Here is a 19,994-nt window from a genome sequence, read left to right on the forward strand (position 1 = left end):
AAGGAAGCGGCGAGGAAGCCATGATAACTGAGATGATACAAGACACTGATGCTCTTTCATAATCTGTTATTCATAAACCAGAAATAATAATAGAGTATGCATAGGCAGGAGGTTTGAAATACAATGAAAACCAAGTAATACATACAATACATACAACAGTATGTTATAAAAGTACAACAAGCCTTGAGGCTTCACTCAAGAGCAGCTTCATGGTAGATCAGTTTCACTATCCTGGTTTACAAATATTTGTATATTGTAGAGCACAGATGAAATATTCCTTCTTACTCACCTTTGGATCGAGTGGAGATATCCATCCCCTCCACCACCTCCTGCTCTGCCTTTATTTCCTCTTCAGCCAAGCTGCAGGATTCAAAAAGGTGAATTAGAATAGTTATGGACCACATTATTCCCATGTCTAACTTCAGGGATAGACTAACACTGTCAAACACAACTATATCACAAATTTCTAAAGAAACGAAAGGCCTGCTGTTTGCAAGAGTACGCATTGACCAAAACGTGTAGAGAAACAACCCAGGTGCACATTGTATGCTGCATGATGCCAATTACAAAGGTAACGTTTTCATAGTAATGACAGTCTTGCAACAGGTAATGAAGACTATGTCACTGGATGTATAAATTATACGTGACAAATAGGAATTCTGTTCCTTGTAGCTCCTAATCTAAGGCTTCTATAAACTGTGTGGACAGACGCCTGCTAACATCTAAACCCTCATCAGCATCAGTGAACAGATTAGCTGAACTAACAGATTTAGTGACACAAAACAACTAGCAAAATTAGAAGGTAAACTGCAATTTTAAAAACTATTAAATAATTTCAAGGAACCCAAGCCATTCTCTGATTCTGTGATTTTGAAACTAGACTATGTAACAGAAAACTGAATATCTGTAATTTATTAGCAATATAATTCCACCAGTTATTAACTATAATAAAGAATAAACAGAACAGAGTTATTGCTATTATTCAACAATTCAAACTTACATAGACAGTTGTAATTTACTCCAGCCAGGATTAAATGATTTCACAGATGACAAACTATACCTGACTTCCTGATGTTCTACTTTCTTGCAGTGATGCCATTCAAGAAAATAACTCAATGAATTTGCCTAGTTAAGTCAGTTTGGGGAAGGAAGGTGGAAAGGAGGGGAAAAAAAGAACTAAACTGAATATTGAATTACACACCAGTTTTGGAGACCTGACTATTGTAGATGAAAGATAAAAGAAAACATTTGATGCTGAAGCAAGTCCGAATTCAAAATGACAGACAAATGAGGTTATAGTGCCTAAAGCAGGTATGACCATTGTCCATTAATACCACCAGACACAACAGCCACATGGGATGTAGATCTTTTCCTCTGTAATAACAATTGACTGTCTAGTCTGTTAATGTAAGTTGCTGCTGATACCAAGTTACATTGATATGGCAGACTGTGAATTACCACTGGTACGGAGTGGACGGAGATTCTGTTCAGCCATCCCAGCGCTGGGGACAGCTATATGTACCACAGAGGCTAAAAGGCCAGTTAGAGACCTTTGCTTTTAGCCACTGTGGCTAAACCTGCTCGAGACAGCTAATCAGAGCTCAGAAACAACACTGAGGACTTGGCTATGCTTATATCAGAGAAACTCTTCAGCCTGACAAACAGTTTATACTAGGAGTTTTGTTTCTGGTATAAGTGAAAACAGCTTCCTAAATAAAGTAAAACCTACCAGCAGAAGGACTTTTGAGTCTGGTATTTGCCAAAACTACTTTAATCAACTATCAGCTACTAGCAGGTCGGGTTGCAATTATTTTCACACTCCTAAACAGTACAGTTATGTCAGCAAAAATTTTAAATACAAATTTACTGAGCTCAATGTATGGAAGACCCAAAGCTGAGAAGATCCATGAACTCCAGAAATTATCATACTTTGCTTGTCATTTGTATAAGGCAATAATTTATAAATTAAGCACTTTAAAGTCATAAAACAGTGAAGAGAAGACTATGCTGCTACTTTCTGCAGCAAGGAAAGGTACCCATGTGACCAGAATTATGGTAAATGTGTAGCACAGTTGACTGTAGCACAATGCTTCTCAGGTTTATTTTGCATAGGCAGATTAAATGCATAACATAGTTGACCATACTACAATGCTCACCAATTTACTATGCATGGGCAGATCGATTATACTGCACATTTGTTACACCCTTTCTCAGAGGGCCTCCAGCAAAGAGGAGCTGGCAGTGCGCTCCAGACACCAAAACATTTCACGCACCACTTGCCGCTGCCCATTCTCTTTCCTTAAGCAATGGGAAGGGTTTGGCTCACAGGATGGGTTCATTGTTCTCTTCCAATGTTGCATTATTTTTTTCTCCCCCTCTCCCCTTATAAAATCCTATTTTAATATCACCAAACCGTAACAAAAAAAGCATATTTTTTAAAACATTATGTATATATGATTAATGCATAGAGGTAAACATGTAATAATACCCACTAATTCTGTCAAGAGTAAAGTAGTTTGACAGTATACATTACCTGCTTTTAAAAGATAGATCCAGTTTCAGCTACAGACTATGACATACAAGTCTTTATGAGACTCAGGCTAAAGTCTTAAGATCATTTTACACAGGTTGTGACTAAAAGGAATGGTTTCCCCAATCCCTAACTTCATGTTCCAGAAATCGTGTTCATTTTAAGTGAATCAGTTCTGTGATAAAGCTTCCTGTGCAGCTGGATGTGCAGAAAAGAGGAAATGGGAATATACCACATGTGGGCAAGGGGTAAAAGGGGTAATATCCTTTCACCAGCAGCTCATGTTTAAGTTACATTAAAGCAATCATAACATTCCAGACTCATACAAAGCAACTGGTCTTTTTCAAGACCAGGTTGGATGAGGCCTAGGGTGATATGGTTTAGTGTGATGTGTCCCTGCCCACGGCAGGGGGGTTGAAACTTGATGATCTTAAGGTCCTTTCCAACCCTGACTATTCTATGGTTCTACGACCAGGTACATTTTGTTCAAAGCAAAGCCTCAGGGGAACATGATACAGCAAGAAAGATACGTTAGAAGCTACAAGTCAGTATTAAAAGACAGTGTTGTGCATTAAACCTGGCTAAGAAGTGGGGGTGACAGCTCACTACAGCAACACCATAGTGGGAAACTGCTCCTACATCCTGACCAAAGTAGCAGGGGAAGTTGCAAAGCTGACCAAAGATGCTTTGCACTTGTGGGCCCAAACCTATTAGTTTGGTGTCAAAGGTCAGGACTCCTACACATTGGTTACAGTAGATGAGGTTTCTTCAGTTCTAAATCTGTCTTTTCCCATCTAATGAGCTTAATTCAGGAAATTCAGCCAGTTTCCTCTACCACTTCTTTGAGTGTTCTTTCAGTAGATCTATAGAGACAAGAAAAACGTTCTTCATATGCAGTTCCAAGATGAACAAAGTGCCTTGACTTGACACATCTCTCACAGATCACATAAGAGATAGCTGGAGACAACTTCAACAAATATTTGAAGTCTAAATGACCAGTTAAAAGAATTGCGTTCACTTGCATTCATTTTTCTAAGTAAGGGAGGTGCACATATCCTATACACACACATGCACACTACACGTCACCCACAGCTAAAATAAAAATTCAGCAATTATCTGCTATACCATGAAAACTGAGCTTTAGAGAACCAGATTGCATGTCCATATTCTCTGTTATAATTAACCTTGTTCCATCTTTTCAGGGCACAAGCATTCAAGTATGCAAGAAAATCACTGATATTGTTCTTGATATTTGAAAAAATCTAAAGGGGGGGGAACGGTTAAATAAGTGTAACAGAGAGAGCTATAAAAAAATACTTGAAATTCATAGCTCTCCAGAAGCTCTCCAGAAGCATCTCCCATTGTTTTATTTGCTGTAATGTATTATGACTTGCACAACTCAGCATTGTTTGAATGGTGGTCGTCGTGATTGTAGTGGTAATCTTTAAGACTTAAGTTTTTAAATACATGCTAGCAATTCACAGCAAGTTTACAGTAACTTTTCTGAAGCTGACACCTTTTCACCTTTGCACCTTTCATCAATATAAGCAATACTCTTTATAAAACACAGACTTCCAAATGCAGAAACTTCATTACCAAAAGATTTCCAATTAAATAATTCAAGAAAAACAGGTCCTTAATTACAGGTACCCTACTATTACCCACAACAAAATAAAGAGAAAATTAAAACTAGCAGCCAAATAACTATAAACAAGCATCTAGTTCTATGGAAACACTAACTGTGATCGAGTAGACTGTTCTAGAGAGTTGTATTTTGAGAATTCGTTTCTGCAGGGCTTAGAGCTGTTATTTCAGATAGCATACATTACTATCATGCATGTGTACTATGAATGTGATGCTCTGGGGCTGCAGATCAGAAATGATATTGGTATATACTCAATTAAGTACCTAGATGAATACAATAAATACCTTATGTCACTCTGAAAGCCACTCTTATTTCTTCATTAAGGTGAATGAACACAGAGGAATATATTTTAAGAACACAACTGAAATCTAAGCTTTGCCAGGTTCACCGTCAATTGACCAGAACACCAATTCATCATTTCAAACTTCCCTGCTCATATTGACAAAACTTAAAAGCTGATTTGTTTCATACAAATTAGTTTAACATGTCTGAATGAAGGGAGAAGGGGTGGAGGTTATCCCTTTGGGGACAGAAGGGAAACAAAAAAAAAGATTGCAAACATACAAAATTTATTGACTTCAGTAAAAATGCAAGAAGAACTCAGCTGCCTAACTTTTAAATATGTTCTCTATTAGACTGAGGAGAGGGTGAGGTTTTCTAAATTCAGTTTTTCAAATATCAAACCAGTAAATAAATACTGACTTTTCTGTTTAGGAAAATCCTCCCTGTTCCAGTAGTAGTACTTCCCTAAAAAAAAACCCTACATATACAAAAATATATAAAGCTGTTCTAAACTATATTAACTACAAAGAGCAATTAAAAGTTGCAGATGAACTACTGCACCTTGACATTTAACCAAGGAAAAACTGACAGATATGGAAAACCACTCGAAACAGCTAATGCCCACACACACAATCTAGATCTACATTAGGGAACAAATACATTAGTTTAAAATAAAAACCTATATATATTTATGGAATTCATTTTTCCTTTTAATTAATAGAAATACAAAAAAAAAACCCGACTGATTTAAGACTACAAGCACTAAAACTGAATTTCATCCTTCATTCCTACCTCTCCTATATCACATTTGTGAGTAGCAATTCTAAGGAATTATTTCAAAAAACTGCATTCAATAAAAATTAAAAAAAAAAGAAAAATATTTGCATGCCATTGCTGAATAAATAGCAGCTTTGTATAAGCACTCACCTATAACAGTCTCTTACTCATCGGTAGCTATGCTATTTATGCAGGATTCTTAAAATGGCGTCTGACAGCACTGCACTGCCTCATTCCTGTACTGTAGCTAAAATGGTAGCAGTTTATTCAATATCAGTTATCTCTTGTTTAAACAGCAGTGCTATATTTGAAGCAAGCATCCAAACATCAGAAATGGTAAAGTGTGACAAAAGGACACCTGACATCCAAATGTTTAACTAAAAAGGCACAAGACAGGGGGTTTTGTGAAGTCACAGGTTACTAAGGAAATCACTTAATTTTAGATTCATTCTCCAGTTGGAGCACCTCATATTTTACATTTCCTTTTGCAGAATTGCCTGCAAAAGGCTCAATTTATATTAAGCAATTAACATTGCTTAACACAAATGCATGTTCAGATATCTACATACTGTATTGTTTAAGATAGTTACCTTTCATAACAGGCAAAGTAAACATGTATTTTTTTAATGCAAAGAGCATTTAGGTTCTTTTTAAAACCTTATACAGTGTGCATCCAAAATAACTCTACAAAAGAAAAAAATCAAGGGAAGGAGTGAGGGAGATCCTTGGTGTCATACAGTCTTCCTTAAGAGCATAAACTACAGAGCTGAGGCCCAAGCAAGGCATCCAGAATAGCTATAGGTTTCAGAGAACAATCATGTTTGAAAGTAAAGGTTTATAGCGGCTAGATTAAGAATGTTCACATCCTGCTACAGAATGGTTTCAATCTCACAGTATGAAACGCATGCTATGACAACTGGCAATAAAGGGTTAACATAAAAATGACAGACAACTTCCACCAAATAAATAAAAGTAAAACTCTGTTCCAATGTAGCTGTTTCTAAATGGAACTTTAACCCATGAATACAAGATGTGTATTAATAAATATATTTAAAATCATTTCTAAATACAATTTAAAGGGCCAAACTGATGGCCTACTACAACAGTCTTCAGTTTCTGCTTTGCAGACCCCTCAAAGAGAGTGTACTAAGGGGTTTACAGACAATATCTAAGTAAATCAAACCTAGTCGATCAGTCTTAAATTCATTGTAATGGGATTCACATGCCTATGGGAAAAATATTAGGGATCTACAAAAACTAAAATTTGAAAATTGCTGTCTGTTCCATTCTACGTGGACAAAGGTTACGTTCAACGTTCAAATTCCAAGATATTTAGGAGATTCAAATTAATACCCTGAATCCCACACAGAGGAGAGGAGAGCTTTTACTGAGATTTATCACCCTTTAACCAATTATGTTGGAGTGGCACCATTACTATGGAAAACTGACCATGACCAACTTCTTAGCTACTGAATCCACATGTCCAGTACACTTGAAAACAAAGCAAAAAGGAAAAAAGACAAATGAAAAAGATAAAACAACAGCCAAGAAAAAGTGATATCACAAAATGGAGGACAGCTCAGGAAAACGAGCCAATCAAAGTTTGAGGACACTGATACAAAGGGCTAAGTCTGCAATGCAATCTACCTTATTCATGATTTTTGAGACGAAGTTTCTTTTATTACCTGCTTCCTTAGTAGCTATGTAGGTTTTCTGCAACATTTCAATACTCCTGCCTGATGCAAGGGAGGGAAATGTCACATTTGGAGTGGTTTATGCTCTGCATTTTTTTCATTCTCAGTATGTTAAGTAGTGTTATTTGTTTAAAGAAATCACTCAGTTTTTTCCCCAGCACTATTTAGCTTCCAACTAAAACAGTCTGCCTGCAAAGAATGAAAGAGGCATGTAGCTTTTAAAAAGCTACTGTTTTCATCATAATTTATAATCCAGAGCACTCCTTTGTTTTCCCCCCACTGCATTCTTTGTCCAGCTAATTACAAAAGTAACTGGATGTTGGCACTAAATAATAATGGCTAATCATATTCATCCTGGGCAATTCAAATTACTCTTTAGCAGCCAGAAAACTTAAAGTGCAATTATACGATTAACTACTAGTTACATTAGAATAATGGCCATTTGCTACAAGCTGAATAAACCTCAGCTACATTGCTTCATAGATGTCCTGACTAACTGTGATATTAACAAGATCCAGTCCTGTAACATCTTGGGTAGAAAGAATACGTGCTTTTTCCCCGCATCTATCACTTAAACAAAACCCCACATTCCATCTGTCCTGAACAGCAGAAAAAAAACAGCACAGAGTGCTTCTTATTATGCAATCTATGAAAGTGAGTGATAACATCATACCTTGACAAAGCACCAAAAATATATGAAATTCTTCAGCTTGGCTGAATTTGCTTTACTTAGATGGAACAAAGATGGTAGAAATTTCCAGAAGGCCTTTCTCAGTCTTGCCACTGCAATTGTCAATCTTTAACCTACCCTCTGCTTCTATTGGCTCCAGTACTCCATGGAGCAGTGCGATTGGGCTGATCTGTAAAACAACACTGCTGTCTCTACCTTGCCTCAGACATCTTGCTGCAATGCAGACATTTATTTTTTGTGAACTATAAAAGAATTATATTTGAGTGATTAAAAATAGTGAACTTTAACAGACTCATGATGCTATGTTTCATTACATGCACAAGGGCAGCTTATACAAATATGCTTCACTGTCAGCAGTGTGTCTGGAGGTGCAGATTTGAAACAGATCCTAGTTTAACAAAACCTGTGGGAGCCATTTTAATACAGGCTTTCTGATTGCAGATCACTTACTCCTGCTTCCTCATATTAAACAAATATTATGTTGTGCACTATTTAAGACTGAAAGTAAACTGCTAATGTGTATAAACTGATGATAGGAAAATTATGGCCAAATGTAATTTCTGTTTTAGCAGCTGAAGAACAAAAAACCAGAATAACTTCTTAGCTGTGTTAGCTCTTCTTTGTATACTGAAAAAAATGCATTAAAATTGCATTTAAAAATGCTATCACATGAAACTCAATCATAAACCCAGAAGTGCTTCAGGTTGCAAAGTGAACTAGACATTCTTATAATCTAATGGGGGGGGGGGGGGGGGGAGGAAGGGGGGGGGGTAAGGATGTGAGCTGTTAAGCAAAGCGAGATATTCAAAGATACTCATATTGGCAAACAAGTAACTAGAGGTAAATTGCTACCTTATGGAACGTTATCAAATACATGGCAACCCTCTGTAAGAGTCAGCATGTAACTGTATCTCTGTGCAGTTATTTGCAAAGCTAGCTTAGCTCCAAGTTCTTTCCTAAAATTGTGAATGTGTGTGAACTGCTAAAACAAGTGCAAAAATGGCATTAAAGACACGAAAGAGCATCCCCTCCTCTGCTTTTGTAACAATACTGGTGATCACTGAAAAACAGCTTGTTAAAACAAGCATGCAAGTGCTACAAATAAAATCTTAATAAAGGGCACAAACTGTCCTAAACTAGGTATATATCAAGCAAATCTGTCTGAGATTATACTTTGTATAGTATCAGAAGCATATGCTCATTAAGCATTATCTACTTTACTTCATAAGGTCACTTCATTGCTGAGTACTAGCACTTTCATCACACCTCAAAAGCCTAAGGAACAACGAAAATGCGCTTTGCCCTGCAAACATGGTAATTAATGATCTATGAACAAACAGCAAGTAGAGCATTTTTCACTGGCCTGAGATAAACAGGAAGTATAAGCTTCAAAATTTACAGGCAAATTATCAAAGATACAGTGCATTCAAACTGGAACAGTTTACATGTCCAAGTCTCTTAAAATGGACGCTAAGCAAATCTGGTATTTTGCATGACTAACATTACTTCATCTAGTGGTCTAACTGACCCAGGAAAAACAAAATGTTTGGAAAACTATTAAAAATGGTCAGAAAGTAGCATGCTGCTTACTTACCAACTGTTCAAGCACCCACTTCAATTTTCCAGTTAAGAAGATACAACAGGCTGGCAGATTTGGGAATTGATCAAAAAGGATTTTCTTGAAATAATTACGTAGCATTAAACCAAAAGTTAAAAAAAAAAAAAAAAGGAAAAAAAAACAAGAACGAACAACATGTACTACTGTCATGAACCACACATGATTTTATATCCTCTGGACTCTACAACACAGAACTGTGGCTGACACAGTGTAAAACAAAAAGGCACAGATAAAAGGTACATTAGTTTATTTGAACTATGTAAAAGAAGAAAGCTAACAGTTCAAAAACATTTTTCATAAAGAATCAGATTTGTAAACAAATATACTGCAGCATTTTATTGAGCAGCAACCCATTTCCAAAACCTGCAGCATAAAAACTCCCTTTTAAAGGAACAAAATATTAACCATACATTGTCCTTCAGAAAGAGAAACACGTTGTATTAATTACTCCTGCAAGAAAAAAGGTTCAATAATCATTTTAAATTAAGATAAGCTGCATAAAAAACATGATGCAACAGCACACCACCACCTAGGCCCAATATCTACAATCTGCCATTAGCATTTTTTGCTGATGTCTAGGTTTTTAAAAATCCCATATTTTTTCAGAGATAACTTATCTTAGCTATTCCATTCACTGTTTAGAAAGGTAAACTTGCCTGTTCTTCTGTCTGCCATTATCCCTGCTTGACTCCCTGTAGGGCAGTTAAATGCATCTGCTCCCTAGCTTCCATTTTCTCTTCAGCAGGCATGTGACACAACAGACAATAGTGCTGGCAAACTGCTCAGAGAGAGAAAGCTTCTTTGGAATACCAGGATCTTGATAAACTCTAAAAACACCATCCTCCTGTGAAGAAGTAGGTATGCCAAGGTTTTGCCAGTCTGCAAAATAAAGCTGTGGCTAATGGCTACTAACCATGTGACCCAAGAAAGCAAATTTAAACAGTTCCAACTTAATAAAGTGCTGTGGTGTGAGTTTTGCACAACAAATCACAGAGAATCACACTCTCAACCCACAACTCATAGGTCTTAGAGAAAAAAAAATGTAAAAAGTAAGGCTTACCTCTGTGGATGCATTGTTAACACAGTGTTATGTCAATACTTATAAAACATGGAGGACAGGCTCTCAGTACTCAGGCAGAAAGGGCTTGGCACTTAAGCTTGATGATCTGTCTTCCTAATAAAAGCTAATCCCGGATTGGCTGCTTTGGTAAATCTGAATGTAAAGCTTCAGGGGATTGGCTGAAACACTTCCTGAGCGATTATCTTTGTGCAGCTCTGGCAAGCAGGAGCCATCCTGTGCGTAAAGACAGGCTAAACTAGGCCCGTTTCAGCAAAAGAAACTTGAAAAGAAACCCCAAATGTGCCCTCCCCGGACAAATTACACAGATTTTCAAGCAGAGGGAAGCGATCGCGAACAGCCTGCCTGAGCAAACGTGTCTCAACGTGCCATTTACTGAAGGTATTTGGATATTTTAAACCTGAGGGAGGAAGAGTTCACCCAGGTCACAAAAGCTGTTCTTTCTAAACAAAAAGTTAAACTCACTTTGCTGGTGCTCTGCACGGAGAAAGCAAGGCCACCGAAAGAGACCACAACGTACCGAAAGTGAGCATGCACAGGAGGGGCTGAAATTACTGACTGAAAATACAGAGCATTCTCCTGTTCTGGAATTCAGACACCGGGACACCTAGCATAGCAACCACACACCAGCACTGTGAGTTCTTTAGGTACTATGATAAACCATAAGCAAGAAAAACTTAATGTCTCATTTCCGCAAAAACTAGGATAGAATTGAAACTGCATTATCACAGAGGGTGCTGCCATTCAGTGCGTGCCCTCCCTGTTTATAAAAACGCTGCAGAGCATAACCAAAGCCACCAGTATCAGAGCAGACACTGTCCTCCCCCGGCCCCCCCTCCCGGCCCCCACCTTTCGGCCTGCTCAGGCTGCCTGTTACACAAAAATCTGACTTCCGTGTTAGCCGGCTGCAGCTGCAGTTTCCTGTCTGTTAACCCTGTAGGACTTGGTTCTTTTTAAGATACAATACAGGCCCTAAAAAAGACGTACATTTGTCTATGTGGCAAGTTATCCGTCTGGTCTACCAAAACAGCTTCTGGGATGTTTTTGCTTTACCTTTTATCTTATAGTAAAATTCTGCAATTGAAACAAAATGAGAAAGCGGCATGTAAGTAACGAGTTTGATCTTGGGCCAGTTCCCGAGCATTTGATTCAAAACTGTGATTCAGCTCTCTTCCCTAATGCAGTGAAAGTGGGAGGATTTATTGCAGGAAGCCTTAACTCTAGATGAAGATTTTAAAGGTTAAATCTTTAGAAAGGCCTGTACATTTTTGTTCAAAATTTTAGGTATTAGGTAGCTCAGCATTATCATTCCATAACCACCAATAAATTACAGTGGAAACCATAGATGAAAAGGTGATTCTGAAGCATGTTCATGTTATCAAAAGATCATTTATTATTAAAACAAAAAGGGAAAAAGAAGAAAACCAAATGGAGTTGCAGAAGGGGAGGTTTAATGCTGAAATAACAAATATTAGATAATACACTAAAATAACCAAAGCAAAATAAACATTCTTCCATACAGCATGCAAGAGTAAGATTGTGCAAAACCAACTTAGAAACCCCCCTTCCATAAATGAAGGACAGTTGGAAACACAATATGCACTTCATTCCACCTCTGCCCAAGTGCTAATGATCCCAGAAACCACCACCACAAATAAAACTAATACCCCCCCTTAGTTCCAGCCAGCACCTTTCATGATACTACTTTACCACACGAACGAATGAGTCATAACTATGCAGCTCTTGGTAAAATTAATAATCCTAGTCTGCACTGTCCCACACTGCATCTAGATTATTTCTTGAGATATCACTGTCCCAGGAAAACTGCCAAACCACCCTATCACTGTGCTTACATTTTTTGTGTTCTTGCGATTTAGGCTGCAACAGTGGATTACCAGCCCAGAGTATAAATTCTGATCTCATAAGTAATTCTGGAGTCCCTGCTGGAAGCATTTTCCCTTTTTAGCTTTGGCAACGTTTTTCAGGGCAGGGAGCAGGAAGGCTCGTGGATTACACTGGCAGTTTGTTCTGTTTTAGGAATGTAGCAGAAACTGGAGAGAGTGCTGCTATAAAGGGAATCATACAGCCCACTGCAGCAGCAAGAACACACTGGAAATGCATGACATTCAAGTGCATACTTGCATCAGTGTTAACTGTTCAAACCATTCAAGGCAGGTTTCTCTTTAATTGCATACCTAAAGGCCTATGTCACTCAGGGGTATCACCTCCCCAGCACACAAACATCCAAAGTTCGATTCCTCCATGCAGTAAATGTGAGGACTGTCAGACATTCACACGTGTGCTCATTGTTTGACTTCTCTACTCAAATATTATTCTACCTAAAATAAAAATAATAATAAAAAATCCTAATCCCTATGAAGTACAGCAAGGGAGCAAAACTAATTACACTGGATTTGTCAATGCTTTGTGCTAACCCAGATCCGGCTCTGGGAATGCAGTAACGCTGATGGTGACTGGGAACACTGCCAAGCTGACACACTTGGACCATCAGAGAGAATCAGCATGCAGCAGATAGAAGCAGAAGCAGCCTCAGAAAAGGCCTAAGGTTCTGTCCTCTTCAAGGAAATGGTGGCATAAATGTAAAGGAAAAAACTACAAACCTTCAGTCATTACCAAGAACAAAAAGCCAGAAAGCATATCAAACAGAATACAGCATTTATATTCAGCCACCAGGCTACTCTGCTGGAATAGACAAAAGCATTCTGTCAGGATTCAGTAAGGAAAACTTGACTTATCTTCGTTTTCTTGTCCATACGCATATTTTGCAACAGCAGGGACAAGTCTGGTATAATGACATACAGGTACATCTGGAAAATTTAGAAGGTTTTGTCTGCTAAAGTCAAAATGGTTGCATGTCCTACTGCAGCTTGGCCAATTCTTTTACACAGGAGTGGTGAATTTTTTTGGAGGGGGAAGGGAAAGAAAGGTAAAGAAAACAAAGGCAAGAGACAGGGAAGCTAAATGCTTTGTTAAAGCAGAAGAGAGGGCGGAGAGATTAGATTAGCTTGTATTTGTCCTTTTCAATGCTTTGGAGATGTTAAGGGAAAACAGGGCTGCGAGGCAAGAAAAAAAAAAAAGGCTAAACAGAGAAACCAAAGGAAAGATGGAAAGCACGAGTTCAGTCAGAAGGAAATTAAAAGACAATACTGCTAGAAGTGCAACCTACTATATTTAGACTTCTTTGCAAAGATCTCTGCCTGCTGTGCAGAATCTCCATAAAGCACACACATCAAGCACCACAGTGTTATGAGGGACTAGACTATTTAATATATACTGAAAGCCTCAAAATTAATCAGAAACCCATGAGGAAGATTTTGTGTGACAGAAACAGGGGGTTTGATATGTACCCCTATATAGGGAGTGAATCATCATTGACAAAGAGGGAACACTAGGTGACAGACAAAAGATGGAGGTTTAAAAATAACATTTTGAAGTGATACATGAAATGAAAGGGGAAATGTAATCCTTTCAAAGGATAATACTGAATTTAAAAACAAAACAACAGCAAAAAAAAAAAAAACGGGAAAGAAGTTGCATTATGGTCATGTAACTTGGTCCTTGATTTCCAAGTCATTGACTGACAACCCTAATTTCTAGAATAAGAACATGAAACACTGTAATTCAGCACCTTTCCCTTCAAGAATTTTTCCACCTTTTCCCTTTATCCTATGTCTGCCCAAGTATCAGTAATCACTTAGAGACCAGAAGATAAGGCTGCCATCTGATACAGAATCCAGCAATAAAGGTCTATAAGGCAGTTCTAGAGTTTTTAAATGTAGAATGGATGCAAAAATCAGTGATCTAAGAAGGCTGGTCATTTTGCAAATTATCAGAAACTAATGGAAAATGTGTTTATACCAAGTAAGTACCTGATTTGCCCAGAGGTTCAAAAGGCTTTGTGGCCAGATGCATGCATGAACAACATCTTTGAATACTTCTCATTTACATTACTTGTTCTGGATCACAATGGTCACTGTCTACAGGTAAAAAGCTGATTTTGTTTGTAATATACACTGGATATCTGGTGCATTATAAAGTTTCTCTACAGCTATTTTTAGTATTCTGTGCAACTACCTCATGTACATTTCCTTCTAAAGGAAATCTCCATTCATGTCCAATCATCTGCCAAAAATACCTGGGGAGGGAGGAAAAAAAAGGCCACCTTGAGCCCTTTGCTTTAGCAGCTGTAGCTTTTTAAGAGGTGCTACAGCCTATGTTCTCTTAGGACATATGCCTCATGTATTTCATGCCTATCACCCCCAGTTTGAACCAGTCTCTCCACAGTTTAACACAGCTGGGCTGTTGGATATCCTGTATAAAATAGGACTTTCATTACTATATATTTAAATTATATGTTCTATATTAAAAACCTAACAGATATAATTTATTTCATATTTCATATGCAGCCCAATACATTCTCAGTTACCCGAAAAGCAGCTGTGAGGCGTATGCGGATATACTGCATGTCGGACCTAAACCATACCCCACTGTGCAGCTGAACAGCACCAGTGAAGCAAGTGGATTTATCCTGCCTGCTGTGCGATAACATGGCAATGGGTCCAACTCACTGCACGTGCAAGGTCTGTGGCCATGGGAATGTCTATACCCTGCATAAGAACAAGGTCCAAAGTACTGAAAGAAGTTTGTGTTTCACCAAAGGATTCGAATGCCCAGGTGTGAGACATCCTGCCTGTAGCACTTACTTGGACATGACGGTCCTTCCCAAGAAGAAAGTCACTAGTGTTAAGGGAAAAATTATTCAGGACAAGGTCTAGGAAGCACTAAAAGCTAATCTTACTACTGCAGTTTCTCTTCTGATTTTGTCACTTTCAGGAATCACTTGGTTAACAGTACTGTGATAAGTGACTTTTTGGCTGGTTTGGGTTCTTTTTCAAAAAAAGCTGATTATCTCACAGAAGATTCCACCTGCTGAAGCTCATATCAAACATGTGAAGTGATGGAATTACAAACATGCTGCTATTACAATGGTTTTCCCTCTCCTAGGCTTATGTCTTATCACAACCCACTGCAGATTTAGGTTATGTCACTTTCACTTTTGATCTCTTTCCTGCCCCTTCACACACTATATATACAGTTTTGCTTTAGCTTTAAGGCTCTGCATAGTCACACCTTTCTCTTCCCTATCTGCTATTCCGATTGCTATATTCATCTGATTTTTGTGGTTTGCCTCTCACCAGCATTAAGTCCTTCTTTCTTTTTTCACCACAAACGTGCAGTACAATCACATTCACAAAGGCTTAACTCACAGTTTTAACGAGGTGGGGGGGGGCAGGGGGGGTGTTCACATTTTTTTAAATCAGACACACCATCTTAAGCATCTCACCACTCCTTCCAGCCACAGCACCCAGCTCAGTTCCACTTCTAGCACAACTCTCTGTATGGTTACACAGAGAAGAGGATCAGTGAATCAGGTATTTACTGGGTTAACTTTAACCCAGGAAAGGCAACAATTCACAATAGTTCATGACACTCCTGCAATAGCAATGGCAGTGGTATGACTAAGAGAGCAGGAATGAGCAGCTTGAGATAACTTAATCACTAACAGTAAAAGAAATTCTTGTGAAACTATGTGACCAAGCACTACATCCATGTTTTCACCAGATTTGTGTTATTAACTATGTTTTCTTAAAGTACAAATTACACTGTAGATCCTTTCTTGCCTCTTCAACCTTATGTAAGGGCAGGAAGAAAGCAAGCCTTTGAAATATAATCGCGTCTCTGAAAAGAAACAACACGTTTCCCAGCTGTGGCCTCGTCTGCTGAAACCAGGTGAAAGACTTGCCCATAATTAACTAACATCTGTATAAACTGTTGAATTCATTTTAGCACCTTTACATATTATTATTTTTCATGCACTGTGGGACTTATAGACTATGTTTACTAAGCCCTCCTTATCAGGTGACAGACAAGAGGACACTCCTGAGCTAATGCCACTGTCAAGTTGTTTCCACAAGGGAAGCTTACTGCAGAGAAATCAATACCCACATCAAAAAACATAATACTGAAAGGGCAGAACAAATCCTGTTGTATTTATTGTACTTGTCAGTAACATAATAAAGTCCAAGTGTGTGTTAATTAGATACACAAATAAGTCAACTCTATGACTGGTCTCCAAGCTTTTTTATTAAATGAACTGTTACTTTTTTTTAAAGCCACCATATTCCCATGTGGCATTAGAGTGGACCAATGTCAGAGGGTAGGGGATTCAAAGTGAAGTTGTGTGCAACATCTCAACTACATCAGGAGCAACACAACAAAAGTATAGGGAATATAATTTTTTTTGTGTTGAAGATACTACAGACCCAAAAAAACCTCCAGTACAAATGTCAATTTACCCATTTACAAAGCATTACTCTGCCTTATCTGTCTTGCTTAACCCTGTTTTTTAAAGATATGTTGGAATAAACCATTCCAAGCACTACAATGCATATTGAAAACCAGTTGCGATGTTACTCTGCACTTCAGAGTGTCATTAGTAATTCAGGAAATACCAAGGAAGAGGAAAAATAATCCTGCAAATATTTCTTAGGCAGCTATACAAAACATCTATTGCCAGGCAGAAGATAAAGTTTGTACTGCAACCCCTGGTTTACCGTCTTTCTCTTGATCTCTCAGCTGTATTTCTCTTAAAATCATTCAGATTCCAGTCCTACACATTTTCAATTCCTTCTGTGCATTCAGATAACTGCTTATTATAGAATCATGGAATCATAGAATAGTTAGGGTTGGAAAGGACTTTAAGATCATCAAGTTCCAAGCCCCTGCCATGGGCAGGGACACCTCACACTAAATCATGCCACCCAAGGCTCTGTCCAACCTGGCCTTGAACACCACCAGGGATGGAGCATTCACAACCTCCCTGGGCAACCCATTCCAGTGCCTCACCACCCTCACAGTAAAGAATTTCTTCCTTATATCCAACCTAAACTTCCCCTGTTTAAGTTTGAACCCGTTACCCTTTGTCCTATTACTACAGTCCCTAATGAAGAGTTGCTCCCCAGCATCCCTATAGGCCCCCTTCAGATACTGGAAGGCTGCTCTGAGGTCTCCACGCAGCCTTCTCTTCTCCAGGCTGAACAGCCCCAACTTCCTCAGCCTGTCTTCATACGGGAGGTGCTCCAGCCCCCTGATCATCCTTGTGGCTTCCTCTGGACTGGTTCCAACAGTTCCATGTCCTTTTTATCTTGAGGACACCAGAACTGCACACAATGCTCCAAGTGAGGTCTCACGAGAGCAGAGTAGAGAGGCAGGATCACCTCCCTGGACCTGCTGGTCATGCTCCTTTTGATGCAGCCCAGGATACCATTGGCTTTGTGGGCTGCGAGCACACACTGCCAGCTCATTCTCATTTTCTCATCGACCAACACCCCCAAGTCCTTCTCCGCAGGGTTGCTCTGAATCTTTTCTCTGCCCAACCTGTAGCTGTGCCTGGGATTGCTCCAACCCAGGTGTAGGACCTTGCACTTGGCATGGTTAAACTTCATGAGGTTGGCATCAGCCCGCCTCACAAGTGTGTCGAGGTCCCTCTGGATAGCATCCCTTCCCTCCAGTGTATCAACCGAACCACACAGCTTGGTGTCATCAGCAAACTTGCTGAGGGTGCACTCAATCTCACTGCCCATGTCAGTGACAAAGATGTTGAACAAGACCAGACCGAACACCAATCCCTGAGGGACACCACTCATTACTTTCGTTATTCTTTCAGGGGATGAGAATTAGGAAAACAACCAAGCCTGGACAGTAGCACTGTGCAAACATTTCAACACAGCAGAAAAACATGATTCAGAGGCAAAAAAAAAAAAAAAAAATCTGGTTGTTATAATTCTGTTTTACAGCACATTTTTCTTTGTTTTTATATAATGCAGAAAAATACTTAAAAAAGGAAAAGCTGTTCTAACTTTAGGCTGCAGATCAAAATAATTTTCATTACTTAAATAAAGCCTGTAAAGCTGACATAGAGATAAGGACTGATGTAGAAAGACAAAGAATATACTTTCTAAACTGTGATTTTACCAGACCAGGGACACTATCAGCACATATGTTTCAAGTTCAGCTCCCAAATAAGTCCTTAGAATTTAAACATGATGGTTAAGTTTTATATAAGACTTCACTGCTACTGAAAGGGGTACTATTATTACCAATCCCATTCCCAGCCACATATTCCCACTTCTTCCATTATTTGTAGAACCCTGCAGTGAGCCCGTTCAGTTTGCTTAATCAGCAGAAAAGTAGATGCAATGGTGGGGTTAGACTCTGCAGCCACAAGCAGTGGAGGGAAGGAGGGAGATTACCCCTTTCAACAGTGAGGGGCAATTTGATCTGTTCAAATTGTCTGTATGTCCCCATTTTCCCAAAGTCACCACTACAAAAAGAAAACTATATACAAATATTGACCAGTTCCCTGGACTTCCTGTGTTTTAACTTCAAAGTGCTTCTCACTGATCTACAGTGTTTTGACAAAGATTAGTTCCTTGCATTCCTGTGAGCAAAATGAACCTTTTAGCACTTAGCCTGTTCTTTTTTTTCTCTCTTGAGAGTTTACATTAAAGCCAAAACAAAACCATAAGCCACAAAACCCACAATATATTTGCAGCAAACACTTGCATTTATGTATGCATTTGTTTAGGAAAACTTAGACATTGATGGATGGACAGCATAGAGTACCACCAGCATTTCAAATTGCACCCAAAACCCCATACTGATGTTTTTCTGAACAAATACTATGCCTTCTTTTTAAGGGCTGAGCTGCATGGCTGTACAGGGCAAAAAGTGCAGCTGTCTGAATAATGTAAAATATATTAAAAAAAGTGATCCAATGCAACTAATGCATAATAATTACAAATTCCCTTTAATATTGCTTCTATTTGCAAAGATTTGTAAAGCAAATGGTGTAAGAGGCAATTTCTTTGAAAGGTAAGGTTGTAATTCCTCCTTAGTTACTTGTTTTTTTGTTTAATTAAAAAAGTCATCTACATACATGTTTACACGATTTTGTTCTTAGTGGTAAAATGATGAAAGTTTATGTAATTGTCCAACATTTAAATATTTCTATTTTGTATAGTTTCTACAAGCACTTGAAATCAATGTAAATTATTTAAAGGAAAAACAAGTTCTAGTGTGGAACAGCCAGGCTTGTCCTGTAACAAATTTCAAACCCCTAAGCTGTTCTGTATTTATTGTCAAAGGGTGTCAAAGTTTCTAAACTGGACTAAACAGCTATGTGGCTTTGTATACAGTATCTGGACTGTTCTTCACGTACTTTTGCATGTAACCTATTCAGATGGTATCCTGATCTTTATTCAGATGTTTCTAGAGGATAGATATTGAAAAATTAACTTCTTTATACTTACCTAATAAGGATGTTTCCCCCAGACATTTAGTAAAGAATTAAAATATTATGTATTTCTTCTCACTCAGACACGTTCCAATAAAATACCCTTATTACATCAAATGACCAAAAGCTGTTTTCCTTACTTTTTTTTTTGTGTGTGTGGAAAGGAATGGCAATAATTTCACAGATCTGGCAGGTTCCCCCGCCCTGTCCCCAGTCCCGTAACTTTGGTAGAAGTGTGGCATCCCCTAGCGTTCATTTGTAGGTTAGGACACTGGGAAAAAAAATGCCGGCAAATAATCACCC

At 38.4% G+C, this 19,994-nt stretch overlaps 2 protein-coding genes and 1 long non-coding RNA gene across 12 annotated transcripts in view; 2 read left to right on the top strand and 1 right to left on the bottom strand.

The window, feature by feature from the left end:
* Window positions 1-10,508, bottom strand: part of ZMYND8 (zinc finger MYND-type containing 8) — a 51,114-nt gene extending 40,606 nt beyond the window's left edge. For 2 of the 10 annotated variants that reach the window (XM_061441558.1, XM_061441549.1), the window contains exons 1-2: window positions 10,298-10,506; window positions 290-360 (exon numbers count right to left, since the gene is read on the bottom strand). In XM_061441558.1, the coding sequence (XP_061297542.1) occupies window positions 290-360; window positions 10,298-10,311 (85 nt within the window). In that variant the 5' untranslated portion in view covers window positions 10,312-10,506. Of the gene's footprint in view, window positions 1-289; window positions 361-5,384; window positions 5,799-7,601; window positions 8,216-9,213; window positions 9,269-9,893; window positions 10,026-10,297 lie in introns of those variants that run through there. The other 8 variants (XR_009741298.1, XM_061441556.1, XM_061441550.1 and 5 more) reach the window with 8 other exon arrangements.
* Window positions 1-19,994, top strand: part of EYA2 (EYA transcriptional coactivator and phosphatase 2) — a 166,684-nt gene that overhangs the window by 134,783 nt on the left and 11,907 nt on the right. The gene's annotated exons all lie outside the window — the stretch shown is intronic.
* LOC133262419 (uncharacterized) lies at window positions 11,167-15,603 on the top strand. Its single transcript, XR_009741300.1, has 3 exons — window positions 11,167-11,420; window positions 14,221-14,319; window positions 14,743-15,603. It is a non-coding gene; the product is annotated as an uncharacterized LOC133262419 (long non-coding RNA).

This window comes from Pezoporus flaviventris, unplaced genomic scaffold, assembly GCF_033815535.1.
Source record: "Pezoporus flaviventris isolate CSIRO_AGI_PZ_B2104156 unplaced genomic scaffold, CSIRO_AGI_Pfla_v1 ptg000213l, whole genome shotgun sequence".
NCBI classification, from domain to species: domain Eukaryota; kingdom Metazoa; phylum Chordata; class Aves; order Psittaciformes; family Psittacidae; genus Pezoporus; species Pezoporus flaviventris.